This window comes from Venturia canescens, chromosome 1 (genome assembly GCF_019457755.1).
Source record: "Venturia canescens isolate UGA chromosome 1, ASM1945775v1, whole genome shotgun sequence".
Taxonomy (NCBI): domain Eukaryota; kingdom Metazoa; phylum Arthropoda; class Insecta; order Hymenoptera; family Ichneumonidae; genus Venturia; species Venturia canescens.
In genome coordinates, this window is record NC_057421.1 from 20633933 (window position 1) to 20656859 (window position 22927).

Here is a 22927-nt window from a genome sequence, read left to right on the forward strand (position 1 = left end):
TTTCCACATATGGAAATGCATTATTGAATAGAGCTTCGACGCTTTTTGTAATCACGATATTTCCAATTTTCGAAAAATTCTGTCATCGACTTCTTATTGCGTATTTCAACAGAATTTCCCATTGGGAAATAGGTACGTCAGCGAATTTCCGTTTCGATTTAAGAGGTCTACCCTAATTAGACAGGGACAAAAAAAAGATTATTTTTACGAAAAATTTTTCCCGGTATAAATTATAAATATCGATATAAAAAGTGTTAGACCTAAAAAACACACTTTAAGATACGCAAAAAAAATTTATTATATTTATTTTACTTAGTTTTCGTACAGAAAAATGGAGGAAAAGACAGGTCCGAAAAAAATGGGTGCGCGCTGTTGATAAAATCTCCGGAATGGATGATCGAAGAAAAAAATGGTTTGAGAGTCGATATTTAAATAGCTATAGCGCATATATGCTTTTTAATTTTTTCAAAAATCACAAAATAGCGGCCATTTGACCAAAAAAACTACGAAAAAGCACGTTTCGTCGTTTTTTGCAAAAAAACAATAGCCCCGCCGCTCAAAATTTCAAAATTCATATGACATGCGCTATCGCTATAGTCATAAAGAACACGTGGTAAAATTTTGGTAAGGATCGGTGGAATGCCGTAAGTACACTTGGACTGCTCAGATCTTTATAAAATTTTAGTATGATACTTTGAAATATATATACTTCCGAAAAATGCAATAATAAAAATCGATTTTTTGAAAATTCTAATTAGAGTAGACCCCTTAAACTCTTCTCATTCATCCGTTGGATACTAGGAAAAAATTCAATTGCTTACAAATAATTCGTTTATTAAAAGCGCGTACATTTTTTCACGCCATTTTTTTACAACGTTTCTCGTACGCACTCGTATTCTTTCTCTCTTATCTACATCATATAAATCTTCGACGCGTTATACAAATTAATTACAAAAGGGTAACTTATATAAATAGCACAAATATGTATATATATATTTTACTTTATCATATGAATTTGTTTTTCCGATATTCTTATGTGAATAAGGAGTATAAAATTAGGTACTCGGTACTCGGAAGTGTGGCGATAGAGCGTGAGCGAAGGAGACGAGCGAGCGCGACTTCTCCATACGCAAGTATGACGTGCATAAAGAGAAGTGATTTCCAGCAATTTTTAATTTCTCTTTTCTTTCAAATCATTCGTTCGATGCATGTCGACAATGTGTGAGGGGAGAAAAATAAAATAATTAAAGTAAGAATAAAACAATAACAAGAAAAAACAAAAAAATATGTTTTGCTCTTTGGTCCTGAGCGCGATCAGCGCGACTCGATCTTCGGGATCGGGGTATAATACGTATTATAAAATATGGGAAAACCGCGTCCCGGAAATAAAACTACGATAGAAATGCATTGATTGGGTTGGGTGAAAAAAAATCCGTAACAACGAAAGCTCGAAAGAATTCAGCAAGGAAAAACCTGCCAACATATTTCGATACTCACGGACTTGAAGATTTTATTTTGCAAGCATCGCAGATTTATTTGCTTCATTTTCATGTGACGCAACCGTATTAACCATAATTCATTTGAAGGATCATATCGATCAGCGAGATCGTTAATGAACAGGCAGTTTTTTATCTTATTTTTTTCTCCCAAGTTAGAGTAACTTCAAGTTAAATTTGAACCATCGTATTACAAGGAGAGGGAGATACAAAAAATGCCAATTTAATTTTCACCGTTGCAACTGAAAGACACGAAATTTGATTCGTCACAAGTTCGATCGTTAATCATAATTATTTCATGATACATCGCTAAAAATGAAAGCTTCCATTGAAGTCATCACTCCTCTGTGAATGTGGTAAGCGCAATAGCCTGTGATCAGAATTATTCTTCATATTGATAAAAAAAAGCGACTGAAACTTTGAGATCAGTACACGAGACGATATCGGAGAAAAATGAATTATAAAATTTTTCGTAGTTTCCATCCCGTTGAAATATTCGGTTCGCCATCGGTATGAAGCAAAATATGAAATTGAGTTATAAAAATTTGATTGAAAAAAAAAAAAAAATGAACGGTGCGGTACTTTTTTTCGTGGTCGCAAAAATATTCGGTGCGTTCGCTCACCTCCCCGATGAAAATATCCGATAAAAAATAATCACGCTCATAAGTATTTTTCGATCGCCCAATATTAAAGAGGGTCTCATTATTTACAATTAAAAACGACTAATAACGATTTTTTTTCTTCTGTCCTTTCGTTTCGTCGGTTCTGAACTTTGAGTTCGAAGAGCCCCGAGAAGTTGGTATATGAATATTGTGTATCATGTTTGGTGACGGATGAGCAAAGACACATTCAGCCTTTCGCCTCCGTACCCGTGGCCTTTCCACTGGCAATTTTCGTCGTGAATTTAACGCATTTTATCGTGAACCAAAAGCACGAAATGCTGCAGCAAAAAAACAACGTTATCACGACGAAATTCAGCACCGTAATTCTTCAGCGGCTGTTCTTTCCCTGCTCTCAATAAAATGCTTGCGAGTGGTCTCGCAACATCCGGCAATCCATTCAAACACGATGGTTATTGCAGCAAATCACCTGTCGGATGTATCGATTAAAAAAGTCTCATTATTTACAGTGTCATTTGAGTTGGGCGATTTGTCTCACGGCTTTACAAACACTTCGTTACGTTCTAAACGCGAGCTCCGTCTCGCCGTTGAAGTTCCTCCTGCTTACAGAAGAAAAACTGATGATGAAGTATTATACTTTTGTTATTTTTTCTCTTTTTCAATGATCCACGAAAAAGAACAGGGTAACAATGACTTATTTGGGTTTTTGATTGCCGTAATCGACGTAAACTCTAACGACCTCGCCACTGTACTTTCTCTGACTTGGCATGAAGTAAAAATCTGGTTGTTGGGACGATGTCGATTGGCCACCGGTGCCGTTACTCGTGCTACCATTTCCCGGTGTTTTGAAACGATTGTTACGACGGTCCTGCGTGTAATAGCCCGGCTGGGGTGGTGGGGCCGATTGTCGTGAACCAGGTGCACGTGGCAGACTGTACGTTGCACGCGGCGACGTCATTTGATGCTGTTGATGACTGTGATGGTGGTGGTGATGATGATTATTGTGACCATTCGTGTGCTGGTGCAACCTGTGCGTCTCTCCCGGATTCGAAGATAAAGCCGCCACAGCACTTGCCGACGTCCGAGGCGACGCTGCAGATGCCATTGCACCGCCGTTATCAGTCATGTCCCTCGAACGTGGCAAACTCGAGACCGGAGGCGGCGGCGCTTTTTCCTCAGTCTCAAATGCCTCGAATGCGAAATTTGTATTCGCACCCGAGGAATAGTCACGCCAAGCGTTGTTCGCTATCAGTCTGTCCTGCTGCAAATCAAATTTTAAAATTCAGTTACTTTGGCCTCACAAACCGCCGTGACGGTGTGAAACCTTCGAGAACACTTTTAGTCTCCGGGGTTTCAAAGTCCAGTACAGTTCCGAGTCGGAAAGTTTCTAGTACTAGATTCGACAGAACTCTTCTTGATGAGTCATTGATATCGTTGAAGTTCGGTGTCCACTTTCACCGTACATGCTGTCAAAACGGTTAGAATCACAGAAAAAACGCATGGGACTTGTTTTGTAGAGCATGAAATTTCTCGCGACCGCGTCATGGACGTGGCTCTTCAGTCTCCAATAGTTCAGTCTTGAAAACGTACAGCCTTAATTCTGCGAGTTATTTTCTAGACTAAAATTGATTTTTTAAAACTGTTCGAGTAAATCGAGTGTGCAGCTCCATCAGGTTCAACGATCAATGACTCGGAAGAAATTTCCGTTGCTACAGTTCCAGTTTCTGTTGTTACGTCTCAACTTCATTATACATTTTGACTTCTTCACCTGGAATCTTAAACCTGAAAAAATTCTTGGAGCAAATTGCAAGTGTCATGCATACGGCACTTTTTTCAACAAGAATTCAATTCTCATTTCAAACTTCAGATTTGCCTCGAACTAGAAAATCCTCAAGAACATCAATCGAGTAATAATTCAAAAGCAATAAAAGAAAAAATGAGTTACTTCGTTTCTCATCATTTTTAGATAACACACAAGCGAAAGAGTAGCACAATCTGTGAGAAATTCCAAATGCCAAGAAGATGAAAAAGATACGTAAATGTTGAAAGTCGAACACAGCAGAAGTGATCAGGTAGAGTAACTAAATCGTGCGAAAGTGTTAGTAGAAAGCTGAGAAAGGAAACGGATCGTGTGAACTCTACCTCGAACAACTCGAAGCATAGCTGCTAAATGTTCTTCCGTAGAATGATGGTGTTAAGGGAGTGGGAAATGAGGTTGCTAGGGCTACCAGTTGGGCGAGGGTCGATGCATATTTGGGGGTGCGTGTTGATGAGGTCGATGTTGTTGTTGTCCTTGATAATTCTGATGTCTCTGTCCATGTTGCTGATGTTGTGATTGCTGTTGTTGTTGTTGATGATGATGGTGATGATGTTGGTGATTATTCTGATCGTTTTGACGGTGATACCGATTCGCGTTCGTACGATGTATCGGGTTGACCGAGGCGGGAGAAGATACCAAAGGCAGCGAGTAAACCCTCTATAGGTCCGACAAACCATTGCAGAGTATGTAGTCGTAGGAGAGGCGCGCGCGCGGGTCATGCAACAACAAGCAAAGCAATGAAAGGTAGTTTAATGCCCTACTTTAAATGAACGAAAAAAAATGAGAAAAAGGAATGTCAAGCATCGTCCTCTCCCGGACTGAAGGATACCGAAAAACTTCATTTCGCGGTAACGACTAATTGTAAGCTTCGATAGGATCGAACGGATATGCAATTGCGTTGTATCGATTGACAGTGATAGAAATAAAATGTCCCAACTCGGTTCGATTGTTGAAATATTATTTATCAATTCGTGCCTAAGACAATGTTCAATGAAAAATTAAATAATTCTATGAAGATTTCAATCGACTCGAACTCAGCCATGGTTTTCAATTATTTGTCCAACACCTCAAGTACAAAAGCGCTCCTATATTTTCTCGAATGGAAGTTTCATCGCTAGAACTCGGTACAAAAGTAAAGAAAAGTTTTCTTACGACAAAAATCATCAATTTCGTTTATCACACGAAAAACTCTGTGATTCACCGATCAAACAATTGAAAAAATACTCGCACCTTTTTTGCTTCTCGTTTGGTCCTGATATTTCGAGATTTTATCAAAATTTATGACAAAATAATAATTGAAATGCAGCACGTTTCCCAATCACACAATAAATTGCGTCCGTTTATGCATTTCCTCGCAGAGTCGATCATCATAAATATAGGTCTCAGTATTGTTTTAAATGGTGAAAGTCAGGGGGAATTGGCGGGGGGTGGGGGGGGGGGGGTAGATGGGCACGTGGTTAATAAGGATGAAGGACTAATGCATACACACACAGATAAATAGCGATAGGATAGTGAAAAATAGCGTAGCCATAGAGAGAAGATGCAAAAAAGATGAAGAAAAAAAGAAAATGTTCTGCGTTATTTTTTGCTCCTTGTTATTCGGAAAATCTCACACGATTGCGCCAGCGTCCATCGAATGGCATCCGCTCGAACGTGCGAGCTCGATAAACGTTTATTCTTAGAAAATTAATAATTCATCTTCAACAGTCGTTTACCTTGGTTGTTCGTTTTCTCGTTGCCCTGTAGAGCGTGCAACTCGCTTGTAGCAATGCCAGGGCTACCAACGCAGCTACACAGCCAACCACGATGTAAAGCTTCGTCGAACCAAGCAATAAATCCATAGAACTTTGTCTCGTACCCTCATCGTCGTCGAACGATACATCGTTCGCTGTAAATATAGAGCAATCGAACGTTACTGCAAGAAATTCCTTCAGAAAAAAAAACGAGGAAAAAAAATAATAATTTTAGAAAAGAATTTTCGAGGACGGTATTCAGGTAACGAATCAAAGTCTCTTTCGACCTCGTGATTGAATTTTCTTTTACTTTTTATGGGCGAGTGCGATCGTACAATAGAAAAATGTTGTGCTGTGGGAACGGAACATGAAAGAGAAGACGTATTCGAAATGCGATGTGTTCACATTGTAAAAAGCAATGATAAAAAGAACAACTCTTGAAAAATAATTGAAAGTGAAGAAAAATAAAATATGAAGAGAAGCGACAGTTTTGTTCGTGAACCCCGAAAAACGAAATCGTTTTTAAAAAGAAATATTGTAATTCGTTTGAAATTGAATTTGAAAATAAAGAATTTCGAATTCATTATATCCGATCCTATACGAGAAAATGAATAATTGGTCAGATGTATAAACTTCAGTGTTTTTCTCCATTAATATTTTATAACATGGAAAAACGTGGGAAAATCAGGTCCTGAAAAGCATCATCAGTTAAACATCGCATTTCCAGGATTTCAAATGTTTGATTCTCTAGTTTTGGCAATCATTAACTGGAATATGAAATTTTTAAATTGTTTTTCCAAGAGTTTATGAGACGGGGAGTGAATAATTGCCTGTTTTAATGAGAATATGGAAAATATCTTACACAAGGGAGCTCTGACGACGAGGTATTGAGGATCGACGGTCAAAGACCCTACTCTTCCAGTGACAAGCGCTTCCTTCAAGGCTCCTTCAGCAACAGCCACTGTATCAGCTGGTCTCAAAGCCCGTCCTTTCATCTCGTTCTTGTCCAATATGAGATTCATCTTCGCGATGACTCCATCATTCCCATTTCTTTGCAACTCGTTGAGTCTTATGTTATAATAACCCGGCAACTTTGCCAACGTTGGACCAAAATTGTCTGATATGGTATTCGAGATGATCTCGAAATCGGGCGTTCCGGGCTGGGGTGCCTCGAAACCGTCGCCCAAATTCACTAGTTTCACTTCAACGTCGTAGTACACTCTTGGCGGTGCGGGGGTCACAGGACCGTCCTCGTCCTCTTCTGTTAAATCATGGATTTCATTTATAAACCAGCATTCAACATCGAATGAATATTCAAAAATTAATCACGATCCTTTGTACTCAAAGGAAATCGAAAGTTATACTTGCAGTGTGAAATACAGGAATGTTTGCAATTTGTGCAATGCGATGTGTGAATTTAGATGAAAAAAGAATGAAATTCTTTGTGAAATACGAGCGATTTCGTTTTTATTAAAAACTGACTTCTTTGCATTGCAAACATTCCAAACATTCAAGCTTTGTGCTTCGTTTCGATTGCTGAAACGGTAATTTATACTTTCCCATTCTGTCCGTGTATGAATTTCACGAGTTATTTCGGCTCAATCCCTTTATTCCAATGCCATTACACAAAGTTCATCATTCCATCCCTTTTATCTCTGCCTACGCGAGCAAAAAGCCGAGAATTATGCGTTCGATCACGATCAACTGATTTCGAAAATATTCCAGAGTCGAATAATTGCGAAGATAACAAAAAATCTGTTGGCCCAATTTCGATCGTAAATTATTTCACCACGAGACGATGTTACAGGCTATAGCTCAATTCAATCGGTGAATATTCCCTGATTCCGATTGACAGTCAGTCTCTCATGCACGGAGATAATTAAACGGTAATATTTAGCGTGAAATTCACTGTAAAATTTACCGTGATATATCTGACTGCGGGGACAAGTTAACGAAAAATATTTATTCCAGTAACGCCCTGTGAAATTTTCAATATTTTGTCGAATTTTCAGTTTTACAATAGTAAATATTGCAGATAGTTAAATTTACGGTACATATACTAAAATTTACAAAACGTTTAGTGAATTTTACGGTGCATCAGGGTCAAATGTCTTTGCCCGAGCGTATGTATCGATCACTCGTTTTTGAATTTTGTAGCACACTGAAACGGTTATTTACATACTTTAACAAAGGGCTGAGCATTTTAAAAAATGGGGAAATGAGCCGATGTAGCTGGAGCTGAATATTATTTTTTATATGAAAGTTCAATTTCTTTCCCATAATAATATCACGAATGGCAGCTCGTCATCGTAATATCGTGACTGGACGGTAATTTTTCAAATTTAATTTTCTCCGCGTGGCAGGTTTCAATTCTAATTATGTCAAATTGAATTCGTTTCTGACTATAAGTCGCGAAAGGGGAAGAACTGCAGTAGCAAACGAGAAACCATTCTTCAGACGTTACGAGAAAAGGCACTTGGTTTTATTGAAACTGAAGAAAATTTATTCTATCACGAAAAATAACATGAGGCGATTGATAGCACACGCGAAGAGCGCGTTTGAACCGCCCAGTAACGCATGGGATTGCAGGTTTGTTATTGGTTCTCCGGCATTCGAATTAGAGCGTGGGGATAGCGCGTCTCCCGTACGAGAGCTCGATCACAATATGACTGTTTTCAGCCTCGACCGAATTGACGTTTGGAATTCATGTATTCGAGAATCCGTAAGCGCGAGAGTAATCAAGGAGTCATCGAGGTGGGTAGGCAAAAAAGGAAGCGGAAAAAATGGCTTCAAAGGTAAATTCACGAATGAAAAAGCCTAGTAAATTGATGACAGAAAAAGAGGGCTCCAAAAATACCAGCCGTATAAAGTCCATGCCTCATATTCATGACAATTGATCGTTGTTTTTCGAATGCTTTTTTCATTTCGCTTGCCTTAAAGCGCGTGGAATTGTTTGTCGAATTCATTCACATGGAATTTGAATTAAAATTTTTCAATATTCACTTTATTCGGTGCAAAAAGTCTTAAAATTCTTTGCTCAGGTTCAATTTCAACTTTGTAATAAAGCGTTTATTCGCTCTTTTTTTGCTATGTACAGACAATTTTTTACTATCAGTTACATCATTCATAATAACAATTCGTGAATCGATGAGTTCGAGTAGGCAAGAGTTCGATAAAAAATTTTGACAAACGTTACTCAAAAAAGAATCCTAGCCTCCTCGATCAAAACGATCGATTTCATTTAGGACCCCGCACCCACTAGCCGAATATTCCAAAGCTCACGTCATTCCTAATTTTCGTCGTTCAGACACTTTTTTGTCGATTTGAATATGAATCCTCTCAAATCAGAAAGATGTTCTCTTAATTATGATTTTGTTTGCAAAGCTGGCAGATTTTTTTGGTCAATTCTTTCAAAATGTTTGTCGAGAAGTGATAAAACAATCTCTCAGATTTTGACTCGATGGTAAAGATTTGTTGGGTTCTTAATCAATGAACGTACCTTCAACCCCGCATGACTGGATGCAAATTCTTTCCGAAGAAACGATGGGTGTTGCTTCGTGTTTACGGATCTTTTTGTTGACAGGATTGAAGGCGCCCCCCTTAACAGGGAACATCATGTAGAGACAATGATCGTCCGTGAAGGATAAATCTCGATTGTCCTTGGTGACTCGCTTTCTCGAGAATCTGAGTGTCGTAGCACCATTCTCGGTTCTACCGCTCGCGTTATAAATATCTTGTGACGGATCTAACAGCGGAGCATTGTAGCCACTCATCCAAGTGTCCATTACAAATGCTCGGCCACTAGTTTTATCGACCCATCCGAGGACCGCGTCGGTTTGTGTCTACGAATGAAAACGTCAAAGAAAGCGGTTAGTTTAATTTGACGTGGAGTTTGAAAGAACTTTCAACGAAACTGAGCGTTGAGGAGTTTCCGAATAATTACGATTGAGCACTTGCCATTTTCTCGTCGTCCGAGAATCCCACGCCTGTCCAACTGTTCGTGTGTGTTGTGATTATCGTAAAGGACATTTGATCCTGGGAACAAATGGATAACGAATTTTTTCTCATATTTAAAATCGCTAAAAACTTATTATTTTCGTTTGCTTGAATCGTATGCTATTTGTACAACATCGATTTGCTTGCTTGTGACGAATGAAAGTTTGCCCCGCGGTGTTTCATGGACGCACGACCAGATTAACCGTCATGGGGAAGAGAAAGCGAGGGGTATACGATCCTCGAAGACGGCTCTCTTCTCAAGTAAGGAAGATAAACACAGAGGGAGAGAAAAAGAGAGGAACAGAGTGAAAAAAAACGTTTTACCTTCTTCGTTTTGTAGGTCCACTTGATGTAGTACTCGCAGGTACCGTTTTCGATCGAGCAATGCCTCGGATGTCTCCATTCACCTCCGCATCCGCCACCCTGAAGAATCGTGTGACCGCCGAACTCTTCCTTGTTTTTCTCATCTGGAATACCATCAATCATGTCATTTTCGTTCGTGTGTTTTTTCAGCTGGATGCGTATCGGGGCCAATGTTTGGATCGAGTGATTGCAGATCTGCCGATAACGTTGAGTCTTCTTGCATACGAAAAGTGATAAGGAGCAGTCACACTAACTGATTCGAGTTACTCATTTACAAATTTCTGCAATCAACATTGAGAATCTAAACATGCAATGTTCTAAAAATCATCAAATACCTCAGTAAAATGGTCTGAAAATATTTGATTTCAGACCTTCCCTACAGGCAATGATGTCGAAACTTGGAAGGAGGACTCCAAGAAATTCGTAAGCGATACGAAGAAAATAGAAGAAAAAACTCAAAGTGTACTCACCGTAGAAATTGAACGAGGCAACTCCTCGTTGCGATCGATGTCCATGGTACTTCAACTCGTCAACTTTATAAAATTCTTTGACACTAACTTTGCCCTTTTCAACGCCACTCAGCGGAATGTGAACGTATTTCCCGGGTTCCTGGCCCTTGGCCCATATAACCTGCATGTCACCGTCCATTATCTCATGATCGGTGAGTTCGTTGGATGATAATTTCTTCCTGAATACGATCGTAGTGACGTTGTTTTTCTCGAATCCCATTGCGGCTGTAAGACTGTCCTTTCCGCCCCAGAATGCATCAGCGCGTGGTGTCGATCGATCTCTCGTGTAGTAATCACCGATCCTGTGAGTGTTTCCACGAGCCATGCCGATCACCATATCCGTACAATCCATAGGATTGAAATCGTGCTTCGGAGTGTACTTGTGTACAACGGGCCTCGCAGGCGCTACATTTGTTTTTTGTGTCGTTCATCGTGATGGTGAAAAAATGAAGGAGAAAAAGAAAGAAATACAGAGATTAGTGATGAATACACTGGGGGAATACGGGGGGAAGTAAAACGTTTGTGTCTCGAATGGAGTGCCTCGGGTCTAACTATGTGTTAATGTGTTTTTCTTCCTTATGAGAGATACGTGGAAGATTTGACTTTTTTTCTCATAATGTCTTGATTAGTTTCGTCTCTGATATTCCTTGTACGTCGATGATGAACTACTTTAGTGTTTTTGCCAATTAAATTTCATGAAATATCGTGCTAGAAAATATTATACGTTATGATACACTATTTTATACGGATATACTAGGGTGATACTTGTGGTGTTATGATGATAATGATGATTGCGGAGATGATACTGATGATGTATACATTTATGGGAGTATTACAATGTTATATGTACTTTAATATACTAATAGTACTGTAACTGTACATGTGTGCGTGTCTTGTCTACGACTACTTTTATTCTACTGTATATTGTCATGCATACTTTCTAATGAAGAGCGTCTCAGTGCAGACGCTTTGTTACGAGCCTTCTCTCTTCGGCTTTTTCTTTCTTTTCGTTATTTTTTCTCTCTTCATTGATTAAATCGTTACCTTTCGTAGCTCCCGCCTTGGTGCTAGGCTCCGCTTCCAGGTTTGCTTGGTTGGAAGTAGGTTCCGGTTCTGAATTTGGCTCGGGATGGGAATTTGGTTCTGGCTCAGATTTTGGCTCAGGCTCTGACTTCGGTTCAGGCTCGGATTGAGGCTCGGGTTCGGATTGAGGCTCAGGCTCGGATTTTGGCTCGGGCTCGGATTTTGGCTCGGGCTCGGATTTTGGCTCGGGCTCGGATTTAGGCTCGGGTTCGGATTTTGGCTCGGGCTCGGATTTTGGCTCGGGTTCGGATTTTGGCTCGGGTTCAGATTTTGGCTCGGGTTCGGAATTTGGTTCGGGTTCCGATTTAGGCTCGGGTTCGGATTTTGGTTCGGGCTCGGATTTTGGTTCAGGTTCGGATTTCGGTTCAGGTTCGGATTTCGGTTCGGGCTCAGAACTCGGTTCTGGTTCGGGCTCGGATTTAGGTTCAGGTTCGGACTTTGGTTCGGGCTCGGAACTCGGTTCTGGTTCAGTTTTTGGCTCAGGCTCGCTGCTGGGCTCTCCTGTGCAACAAAGCAACAACGACATGCAAACTATTTTTAAACCAACACCTTGTGCGAATTACCAATGGGCGGGCTGGCCAGGGAGGGCTCAATAATTAATCTTACACGCCAAGTATCATTTGGGATAACAGCAATTTCACGTCACTCTTGTTTATTCTCTATTCACTCTTGATTATTATTTCAATAGCCACCAAATTTGTAATTGCTTGGGATATAGGGGCTAGTGGATTTATCAACGAATTATCATACACTACTTCCATTTGCAAGGAACTCCAAGGAATCGTTACACTAAAAACAACCTTCAAATCCATTTCTACATATTTATATTATGCTTATATACGAATATTTAAGTCTAATATAAAATCTATGGAAAACTACTGTACAATACTGCAAGGAATCGTGACGTTGAATTATACGAATTGTCAAGATCTCGATAAGAGTAGTCCGAACGTGCGTAAGATCCAACGAGTACGTAGTTTATGGTCAAAGGCAATAAGAATAATTCTTCCAACGAATAACTGATTTAGCAAGAGCACGTGAATTATGGATCGAGCTTAGAAAGCGCTCTCTCCTTTAATTCTTTTGCGACGATGAAATATACAGAAAAGCATCTATCGCATTCAAAGTTCGTGTTAAATGTTTTCCAAAATACAAAAAAAATCGCCTGTTGAAGAAAAAATATTTTTGTAACTGCAGACCAAAAAATAATACGAAAATGTTCGACACGGTTCAACTCTTTTGATAAAGTTTTTAAGCAAATCTTTGAAGCAACAAGGACAAAAACGAGCTTGAGTGATGGCAAAATATAACGCGCACAATCCCCCTAGACAAAGTTATTCAGGAATCCTTAAATGTCCGAAGCAAGGGGCAAAGTCACGTTTATATACTTGAAAATACTTCTCTCTCTCGAGATCTTTCGCTATCCGCACAGGGAATATCATAACTCTGTAACTCGGAAAACAAGTAAACGAGCACGTCGTCACCGGAGAAGGAAGAGAGAGAATCTCGTGGACGTACAGACGCGCATAAAAACAAATCTCCTGAATGAACGTGCGGTTCAAAATTCCCTCGAATAAGCGTCAGAAAATATGTTTACAAATACTTCGCACATTGAAGTTTCCTCGAGTTATTTTGATCTGAGATCTAGAAAATCCGGGATCAAAAAATATTTTTTATTCTTTTTCTTCATTCCTCTGTAAATAAATAAAAAAATATTTGGAACCGGAGCGTATAAAATTAAAAAAAATTGATTTCACATATTCCTGCTCGTAATTTTCGACAAACATTGATTTCTTTCGAAACGTGGTTTTCCAGTAGTCGATATTCTTTCTAAAGGTCGTTCGACAATTCGTAAATGCTTCTATAAAAATTTTTTGTTTTTTTTTTTTCGTAGAACAAGATTGAGCAATTATTTTTATCGTGGGATTCAAATATTCTCAGGTCTTACCTGTCGGCCTGGGTGGCGCTGGTCCGGGTGACCTTCTCTTTCGACCTGCGCAACATACACAAAAAGGATGGTCACGTAAATTAATTTCATCGGAATTGAGTAACTTCGTTCGTTCCTCCGTTTCGAAATACGGATTGTTCGAATAGTCCTGCGTGTACTTATACTTTGTAACATGTAAGATTGAATGGTGGCGAGTCACCTTGCTTCGCGCTGACTTGATAGGTAACGCTCGTCTGTACAGTAACATCAGTGCCAATACGTTGAGTCACCGGCGATGAATCGAAATTTGGCTTCGCCGAGCGTCTCTTAGCTCCGGAAGTTCTGAACGGTTCGGAGCTCGGATCCGACGCTGTTTTTCCTCGATGTTCCGGTTCAGGTTCCGGACTATTTTTCCTCGATGGATTCACCTGTCTCGAAGTAGGTTCGGGTGACGAACCCGCAGCTTCCGGTTCTGGCTCGGGAGCAGGATCCTCGTTTCCGAGTCGTTCTGATTTCGGTTCCGGTTCAGGCTCCGACGTTGGCTCCGATTTGGGCTCCGGAATTGGCAGCGGCTCCGGACTCGTGGGATCATGCAATTCCGGAAAGGCTCGACACGCTGGTGTCAAACTCGTCGGGCGCCAACCAATACCAACCCACGATGTTCCGTTCACGACCATTATACCCTCCAACTCTTTAACGTCGTGCAATATTCGCCAGTAAAATGTAAAATCGTCCGAGAAACGTTTCATCGTGTAACCGTCGAAATCAATTTCCATTGTCTTTACCGGAGATCCTTCGAGAATGAGAAAACAGAAATTGGATAGCTGTTATCGTGGCTGATCTTTCGAATCCAATGAATCTCGTTCGAAACACCGCAAAGAAGAATAACGTAATTGGGAAAGATTCATTCTATCTACGTCTACCTTCGAGGATTTTTTTTTCATCCGAACGAAACAATTACTATCCGTTTGCTGAAATTTAACCATTCATTCGACTATGAATTATTTCATCATTTTTCTCTGTAGAAGATAAACCTCAAACGAAATAAATCAACTTTGAAACGCGTGTGTATGGAAACAATAAAAAAAAAAAAAAAAAGAACACTCTAAAATACTCGTCCTCATCACAAAATTTGAATACCCTGAAAATCAAACTTTTTATTTTAACAATTTTGATGTTTATTTGACGGAAATTATTTGAATAACTTACTTCGAAAGTACAAACATCGAGGACACGATTCGCACTTTATCATTGAAAAATAATATGATAAGGCTTCCGAATCGTGGATTTAAAAAGGACGGACCTCAAAAGTTGCTACTTTTTTGTTTCATTTTCCAAAAACCCAATAAACAAAGAGTTTTAGCCTAATTTTAATGGCACCGTTGAAAAGAGCGACCTCAAAAATAGTCGACGAATTTTTTCAATGACGTTTTCATAGTGAATAATCCCCTAGAAAAGGAAACATGCGAATGGTGTCTTGGGCGTTAAGACTTATATAAACTTGTGATGGGCGGAAACATGGAAAATTTTTTTATTATATTTTCTTTCAGTACAATGTCTGAAGAATATTCTCACCAAATTTCATAAAGATCGGAGCATTAGATTCGTCGCTATTTCAACCGATCGTCAGATGCGCGCGGTCGTCTAATATTTGAGTCTTTAAACGCGATTATCTCAGAATCATCTTTTTTGAAAAATACCTTTACGGTGAACACGATTACTAAAAACTATTAATCCGATCCGTACCAAATTTATACCACTTATTTTTTATAATAGTAGCTGGGGCCTGGGCGAAGGGTTTCGTACTTTGTTGGAAAAAAAATTGTAACAAAAAAACCGAAAATTAAGCACCTCAAAAAATGAATTTCTTGTCAAAACTGTCGGCATTTCTTTATAAATCAAAATTCTCACAAATCCTTTGTCCAGGCCCAATAAGCTGGACAATATTATAACAAATACGTGGTATAAATTTGGTATAGATCGGATTAATAGTTTTTTAGTTATCATGCCCACATCCAAAAATTGTACAAGCCCACGAACATATGTAGTAATGAATGTCGTTCACAAATTTTCAATAAACATTTATATTTTTGTCGAAAAAAAAAATGAAGAAAATCACGTTTTTTTGCCCGCCGCAAGTGTATATAAAGCCTTGAAGAGCTAAATTAAATAGTAACTAGAGTCTCATTCACTCAAAAAAAATTCTCACTCTGACTCGTATACAAAAATTTGACACTAAGCTCTCGATATTTCGAGCACGAATTCCAATCTCGTTTCAGCTACAAAATAAATTGCAATTTGACATTGCTAAAGCATTGCATTCATAAATTTTAACTCACGTTTATTGCAACCTTGGCCGTACCATCCAACATTACAATAGCAGTGTTTCGTTGGTGCGGTTGTGCCATGATTATCGACGCAAACGCCCTGGGTGCCACAGTCCGAATCGACGAGACAATCTTCACGAAATTCGCACTTCGCTCCATGGTAAAATCGGTTGCAGGAGCACCTTCCTAGCAGATAACGACCGTGACCACTGCAGTTTTCTCTGTAGACTTTTCTCTCCAAGATCTAAATGACGAAGAAAACAAAAAATTGCAATTAATTCAAAAAATTTAAACGACCAAATTGCCAATCTTTAGTCGAACGTTTCGTTCGCAAAACGCCAACTTACATCGATGTCGGCGCACGACCAAAACCTGTAACTCGTGCCCCACTCCGTAGCCTGGCGTAACAGTCGCACAGTGCAGTTGATGCAGGTGAAATTTTGTGGCAACTCGACTGGATAACTCTGTGCACTGAGGACAAGGACGTATTAAATATCGTTACTTTGATTTTCATTGGAAATAATTCGTTCTAGTGAATCAAAGGTCAAATCACCGAAGCGTTTCGTCTGTGAGGTATTAATTCAAGGACGTTTTTTCATCCGGAAATTTGATAATCTCGAAATAATACTAATGAGTACTATAACTATAATTCTATGTTATGCTTAACACTATAATAAAGCACTAATTATAAGTAAATGAAAATAAACTAATGGCGTTTACGATGAATATAATTAAATGATGAACTAACGTTGCGTCATCCTCAACGAATTCGCTCTGCTTCGTCACGGGAGTAAGATCCACGAGCGGCCTCTCCAGAGCGTCCAGAATTTGTAGTCGGAAGCCTCCCTGTTGACAGATTTTCAAAAAAAAAAAAGTTTTGTGTACAGATTCAAAAATCTCGATCGCCACGCATCTTGGCGATCAAATTTCAGCAAATTTCAGTTTTCTGCTGCGGTTCATTTAACGCGTAAATTCCTCATCGCGGTACGTACTTCTATTGCTATAAATTTATTACGGTAAAACTGCGGTTCACTCGCTGGGAGAGACCGAGCTATGCTGCTTTCTCCCGGATTCTTTTACGCCTTCTTTCAGAGTCGTACTCTCGCATACCTATCGCTGTCGGTGGGAGCTCGTATCGGTGCACTTTTACTCACTTGCTTCTAAACATTCTAGGAAAATAAGCGGGTTCACCGGTGCTCCAGAGGCCGGAAACTAAGGCTCGTAAATACAGTTTTTCGTCAACGTGGATCTTCGTGTGAAAGTTTTGAGCACTGTTTCGAGAATTGGTCAAAAAAATACAATTTTTCTATTGCAGTTTGAACGCATACCACGAAGCCTCCACAGGCCTCTGCGTTTTTTGGAAAATCCAAATTTTTTTTATCCCTCGGCATCTCTTAATTTCAATGAAAAGCTCACGGAGCTATATCTGTGGCGTAAGCTCCCCACAAGAATATTACCAACTGAAATACCTTTCTCCCACAAGTATTTGTTTTGCTGGTCAAGCGTGTTATGTGGAAAGGCGCGGTTTAGCCTGAAAGCTTTTAAATGCAACGATTTATCGTCGCTCCGAACAATGGTAGGAATGCGTGCGCCGAAGGATGCGAATTCCCATAAAAATGTTGTACAGCAAAAATATCAATTCATATTTCTTCCGTATTTGTCCACTGTCAAATTCTTTTTTTCACATTTCGTAGTGCGAAAAAACCTCCTAAAATATAGGATCACCGCATCTCCGTTGAAATATATCGAAGCCTGGCTGAGAAACTTTATTTTCGGAGTTAGAAACAGGAATTTTAAATCCTGAATCGATTCCATTTCCATACAAATCACCAATAAAACTAGAACGTTGTTGAACGCGATGAAGCCTGGGGGCTCGACTTTCCCAGACGGATATCCAGGGAGAATTAATGAAACAATTTGAATCGAGATCATTAATATATTGACGAACCAGAGATAAATGGAATGAAAGGACCTCGAAGCACGCGCAGCCTCTTGGAAAAAATATTTTTCAATTATAAAACCAAGCATTATTAAAAGCAAATTATATCTTAAATTCCTCAGACGTCCTTGAAGTTTCGAAGACGATGTTGCACAGTGAAAGCTTATCACGAATACGTTTCTAATCTTCTCTATGTTAATTTTCAAGACGAAATGGAATGTGTACTTATTCGTCAGCAGGCAGTGTACACGGTCCATAGTTGGTACGTGTCCCACTCATTTGTACCTCACGGCTGTGGCAAATACTCGTATATACATCTGACGAGATGAGAGTTAAAATCACGTGTTTGTTTGAGAGCGTACAGTTACGGTATCAGGTGAAACGCAGGGAATGTGAAATGTGAATGAAGTCTGTGAATCTGTGCCTCGAGCTGTTCAAATGGGGTCTCGTGTAGCAGGTTTTCTGCTTACACCACTATCGTTCTCGCATCGTGTTTATTATCATTATTATCCGACGAAATGCACGCATCGATTAATTCTCAATCTTACGAGATCCTCGCTCCAAGATCTCTGATATGTGCGTCAGTAAAATATATTCAGGAAGTCTCGAGTTACCGAACGTGTACGACCGAGCAAGTTTCGTCGATGAAAAACTCATTCGATATCTTCGTCTCCGTATAAACAAGAGTTTGTTTTTTCGATAAGTATTTCACGAGTACGCATATGCATGACGTAATGCAGGGATGATCCATGGGAATGAACATCGGCTATTTATTTCACCGCGCCGGGTTGACCGGAGTTTGCTCGAGAGAAAGCAGCAGTGACGAATCTCCACTGCTGTTAGCCCCATGAAACGAGAAGCACAAGACTCGTACCGTATCTCATCGAAACAGGTGCGTCATATAAATCGTGAGACTCGCACGTGAATAACTTGTGGCAACTCGATATAGAACCTCTTCGAGTTGTGTGTACGTGTATGTGTATAATATACGTAAAGTAACTCTACGTGCGTCCAAGTGCGCTTTGTATGGGCGATTCTTGACGAACTTAACTTTGTTGTTTTTATCACCTTTCGCAGCTTCTTTCACGAAGGCTCAGTGGATTAGGACGACGTCAAAATTTATGTAGAAATATTATTAACGAAGGCTCGAGAAGTGAGAGGTTCTTGCGAACTGCGGATTCTCGAGGTTAAGGGGTCTACTCTAATTAAAGGCCTGAAAAATACACTCTTGAAATTCACAAAAAAATTTTTTTATATTTATTTTACTCACTTTTCGTACAGAAATATGGAGGAGAAGACAGCTCCAAAAAAGACGGGTGTGCGCTGTTGATTTTAGTATGATACTTTGAAATATATGTATACTTTCGAAAAATGCAATAAAAAAATGGATTTTTGAAAATTGTAATTAGGGTGACCCCTTAAAACGATGAATTTATTCTCGTATTCTCAGGACTGAGCGTTAGGTGCTATGGGAGAAGGAATATTGTTGAAGATTTGCATATTGGAAGCTCTAGGTCACTGCGCGGTAAAATATCAATCATTTTGCCAGGAGATAAAAAAATACGTGTCAGCAAATGCGTCAAGCCTCCGGGAAAAATTCTCGGATACCCGGAACTCGCTAAGAAACGATATAACTTATATACTACATATAAAACACAGAGATCGCGCGCGAAGAATGTACGAATAACGGAGAGAGTTCGCGATAATAGCCATGAAACTTCAGCATTCCTGTTGGATGAGCACCTCTTGGGATGCTTGAGAAAAAAATTCAAGCGGAATAAAAAAATACGAGTGGATGATTGGCTTGTATTTACCTTGTAATCATGGTCAATATCTCTAATGCCAATTAGTCTTTAAAATAAATTGATCATTTGATTACTGCTGTTTCAATCGTGATTCTTTGGTAGAACGAATTTCCGGCAGCAGGTTTTTAAATGTTTATTGCACCGGTCAAAAATTGTGAGCTTCATCAAAGTTGAATGTTTGTGACGACGCGATCCCTCGCGATAGGGAAACGCTTCTAATTGGCTACGTATTTTTTCTTAAGCCTTCAGCGTCGCGGTTTACAGTTTTCAATAAACGAGAATAATTCTCTCAAGTTACGACTCCGTGGCAACGGTTCTTATGTCCATTTTCGTCGGTACGCACCTGTTGTGTCATAAATAAAAATCTTTTCGCTTATGCTTCGACAAATTTACACAAAATGAGCCGTCTTTTAAGACCAAATTTTAAAGGCTCCTGTCTTTTTTCGAGCGTCCCGTATTACTTTTTCGGCCCCGCTTTTATGCGTGCCTCTAAATTCTCTTTATACCGATCTGAGGAATAAAAATCATGCAAATTATCAGGGCTGTCTTCCCTTTTTTTTTAAGGGTAAAAAAATACAATCCCGCAGAATCATGACAGAGAAAACGTTTCAATTAAACGCTTCTTTTATTCATAAAACAGTCAAATTTATAAAAAAACGTCAAAACTCACGAAAAATGTATGAATAACCATTTTTTTGTTTTCACGTGCAACGAATCTGTGTGAATATTGCACAGTGATGACACCTGCAATCGAGCCGTTATTCAAAATTGACGAAGCTCGACCTCCGCCCCCCTTCGCTGCCCATTCCCGCGCGGCCCCGCGAAACAACCCGAATATTTTCATAAAATTTTGATTTCTATTAATTTTATCAATCGCACCTGTCATCACCGATGAAATTGCTCAATCCATGGATTATTTTTTTACGAGCTATAGGACACTCCCAGCGGCTCGAGAGGCGCGCAAGATCTTATCGACATCATATGGAAACGCGTGAACGTGATCGGTAAAATGAATCGCGTTGAACTCCTGCGTAGGGTGCTGAAGAGCTAGAGGGAAGAGCGATATTCTCGCTGGAAGAAGACATCGAAGATTCTCTTTATCCCTATAGTGGTTGTTGGTGGATTTCTCAACGGGTGGCACATTGCCTCGCATACGAGGTCATAACGGACCTCAGGGGCTTATTCTCGTCGAGGTTCCCGAGCACGAATCCGATAAATGTCCACGTGTCATCGCCGCCCCTCTTGCATATATATTTTTAAACACGTGACGGAGGCAGCCTCGTTTCTCATGCCGTATAACTCTTCGGGATATTGATACTTGGAGCGCTTTTTATGGGACTGGAATAGAAAAAAATTGAGTAGGAAATTGTTGTTTCGTAGTGAACGACAAATATTTTTCATAAATTGTTCTTCCATTGAGGGCTAATTGACTCACAATTTTTCCAGCTATCGAATAATTCTGGGGGTGCTTTTCTCACGGGATCATTGTATTTTGAGTGTGGAAATGAAGAAATTTGAATTTACAGGATCGTCATTGCACCCCACCTCGTAATGATGGATATTCGACTTTTTCAGCATCGGAGCAGTGAACCGATTAAGCGTAACGCACAAATTCAAATTTTCTTTCCTATACAGAGAAGACGGAATTTTATGTTTCCAATTTAAGAGCTGTCTCAGAGATTGATCGATTCCGCACGAAGCGAAAGCCAATTTTTTATTGTCTTCCCAGTGTTGTATAAACAGGCGTTGGATTTAAGCGAGCGAAAGACTCGCGCGGAGGGCATTTGCGCCTTCGGGACCATTGGCATTAACATTCTTCGCGGTCGATTCGCGGAGTGCCGCACCTGATGGCACGCACGACGTGACACGAAGAATGCGAGAAAATTCAAGCTGAATGAGGCACATTTTCTGACGATGATTGAGCCGATAATTTGTAAACGCAATGATGAGAGTTGTACCCGCGGCCAACTCTATACGAATCAAAAGAAAATTCATGTGATAGCGCTATATAGTGATTACTTATTATTTCGTCATCCTCGTAAGCGCTGAATCATTATTCTTCGATCTTTATCACTTCTATCGTACATTACTTCGTCGTACACGCTTGCCCAGCCATTTCGAACGCTACGAAAGGTTACTCACAGCTCAACAATACGAGTTATTAACCTCAATGTTAATTTACCGGTTAAATTATTTATCTCGTAACGTGACGTTATCTGCGAGTTCAAGAGGGCCTGAAAATAGTCACATTTAATCCAAGGTCTCGGATGGGAGTTCAACAAACCATTCCCAGTTTCACGGCAAACTTTTTATTGACACTTCGACCTTGTCAACGATTATACAAATTCAATAAAAAGGATTTATAATTTGAGAAAGTCACTCGTTTCCGTCAGGCCGTCACAATATTTTCGCACTCAACCTTTAGCAGAATTCGATTTCAAAACTCATTCCCAATATTTCTGGAATGATATTCTCTGCCGTTACTCATGAATAACGTTCACAGTTTTGCAATAAACATTTATTTTCTTGTCGAAGAAAAATGAAGAAAACACGTTTTTTCGCCCTTTCCAAATGTATGGAGGGCCTTAAAACGTATTTGTGCTCAGACCGCCTCGTTCGAGCTTAAAAAGTTAAAGAAAACACTGCAAATAAGTAAGCTGATAGTGAAATCATCGAAAAAGATCGATTCTTATTTGCACGAGGAGACAATTGTCACGAAATTACTTTTTTTTGAGGCAAGTTTTTTCACTGATATTTCATTTAGTGCTCGTAGCTCTTGAGCGGTTTGAAACCTTTCACAGTCTTCGGGTACTATATTTGTACTGATGCAGTGTCTGTGAGTTTACGATGCAATGAACGTATATTCGTCGTCACGTATATTTATTTATGTGTATAAGAGTTTGTGTGTGCGTATGCGTTGCAATGCTGAACGGTGCGATAGTTACCAATCCTAAGCAATATAACCCGACCCTCCCAATACATAAGCATAGCCATGTGCCATACATACGTTTGCTAAATACCGAAGGCTTCTTTCGTGAATAATTCAACGCGTGCTGCCTTGAGAAGAAAACGCGTGTAGGCCGTCCGGTTTCTGTGCCCGTAGAACGTCGCTCCTCGTTTATTTGTTTCTCTCTTTTGCTATGCTAGCTAGATCGTTGCCTTTTGTCCTCTTGTCTCATTCCCTCGTTTTCTCTCTCTTTCTCTCATTTTGTCGCAGCATTCGATGAGAGACTTACTGAGTGTGTCGCAAACGCAGGCTTCGCCATAAAAATCCATAGAAAGTCACGCCTATGAGTATATCTATAGCTGT

The 22927-nt window shown here is 39.7% G+C and overlaps 1 protein-coding gene across 2 annotated transcripts in view; it reads right to left on the bottom strand.

Moving 5' to 3' along the window:
• Nucleotides 1-817: 817 nt before the first annotated feature.
• The window catches only part of nahoda, a 39465-nt gene continuing 17355 nt past the window's right edge, over nucleotides 818-22927 (bottom strand). The window contains exons 4-17 of one of the 2 annotated variants that reach the window (XR_006262856.1): nucleotides 16622-16719; nucleotides 16221-16344; nucleotides 15886-16117; nucleotides 13767-14339; nucleotides 13568-13612; nucleotides 11581-12120; nucleotides 10498-10941; nucleotides 9989-10131; nucleotides 9626-9703; nucleotides 9168-9510; nucleotides 6531-6929; nucleotides 5651-5823; nucleotides 4259-4592; nucleotides 3243-3377 (exon numbers count right to left, since the gene is read on the bottom strand). Coding sequence is in view for 1 of the 2 variants with exons in the window: in XM_043433651.1 (XP_043289586.1) it covers nucleotides 2811-3377; nucleotides 5651-5823; nucleotides 6531-6929; nucleotides 9168-9510; nucleotides 9626-9703; nucleotides 9989-10131; nucleotides 10498-10941; nucleotides 11581-12120; nucleotides 13568-13612; nucleotides 13767-14339; nucleotides 15886-16117; nucleotides 16221-16344; nucleotides 16622-16719 (3759 nt within the window). In the remaining variant the exon portion in view is untranslated. Of the gene's footprint in view, nucleotides 3378-4258; nucleotides 4593-5650; nucleotides 5824-6530; nucleotides 6930-9167; nucleotides 9511-9625; nucleotides 9704-9988; nucleotides 10132-10497; nucleotides 10942-11580; nucleotides 12121-13567; nucleotides 13613-13766; nucleotides 14340-15885; nucleotides 16118-16220; nucleotides 16345-16621; nucleotides 16720-22927 lie in introns of both variants that reach the window. The other variant, XM_043433651.1, reaches the window with a different exon arrangement.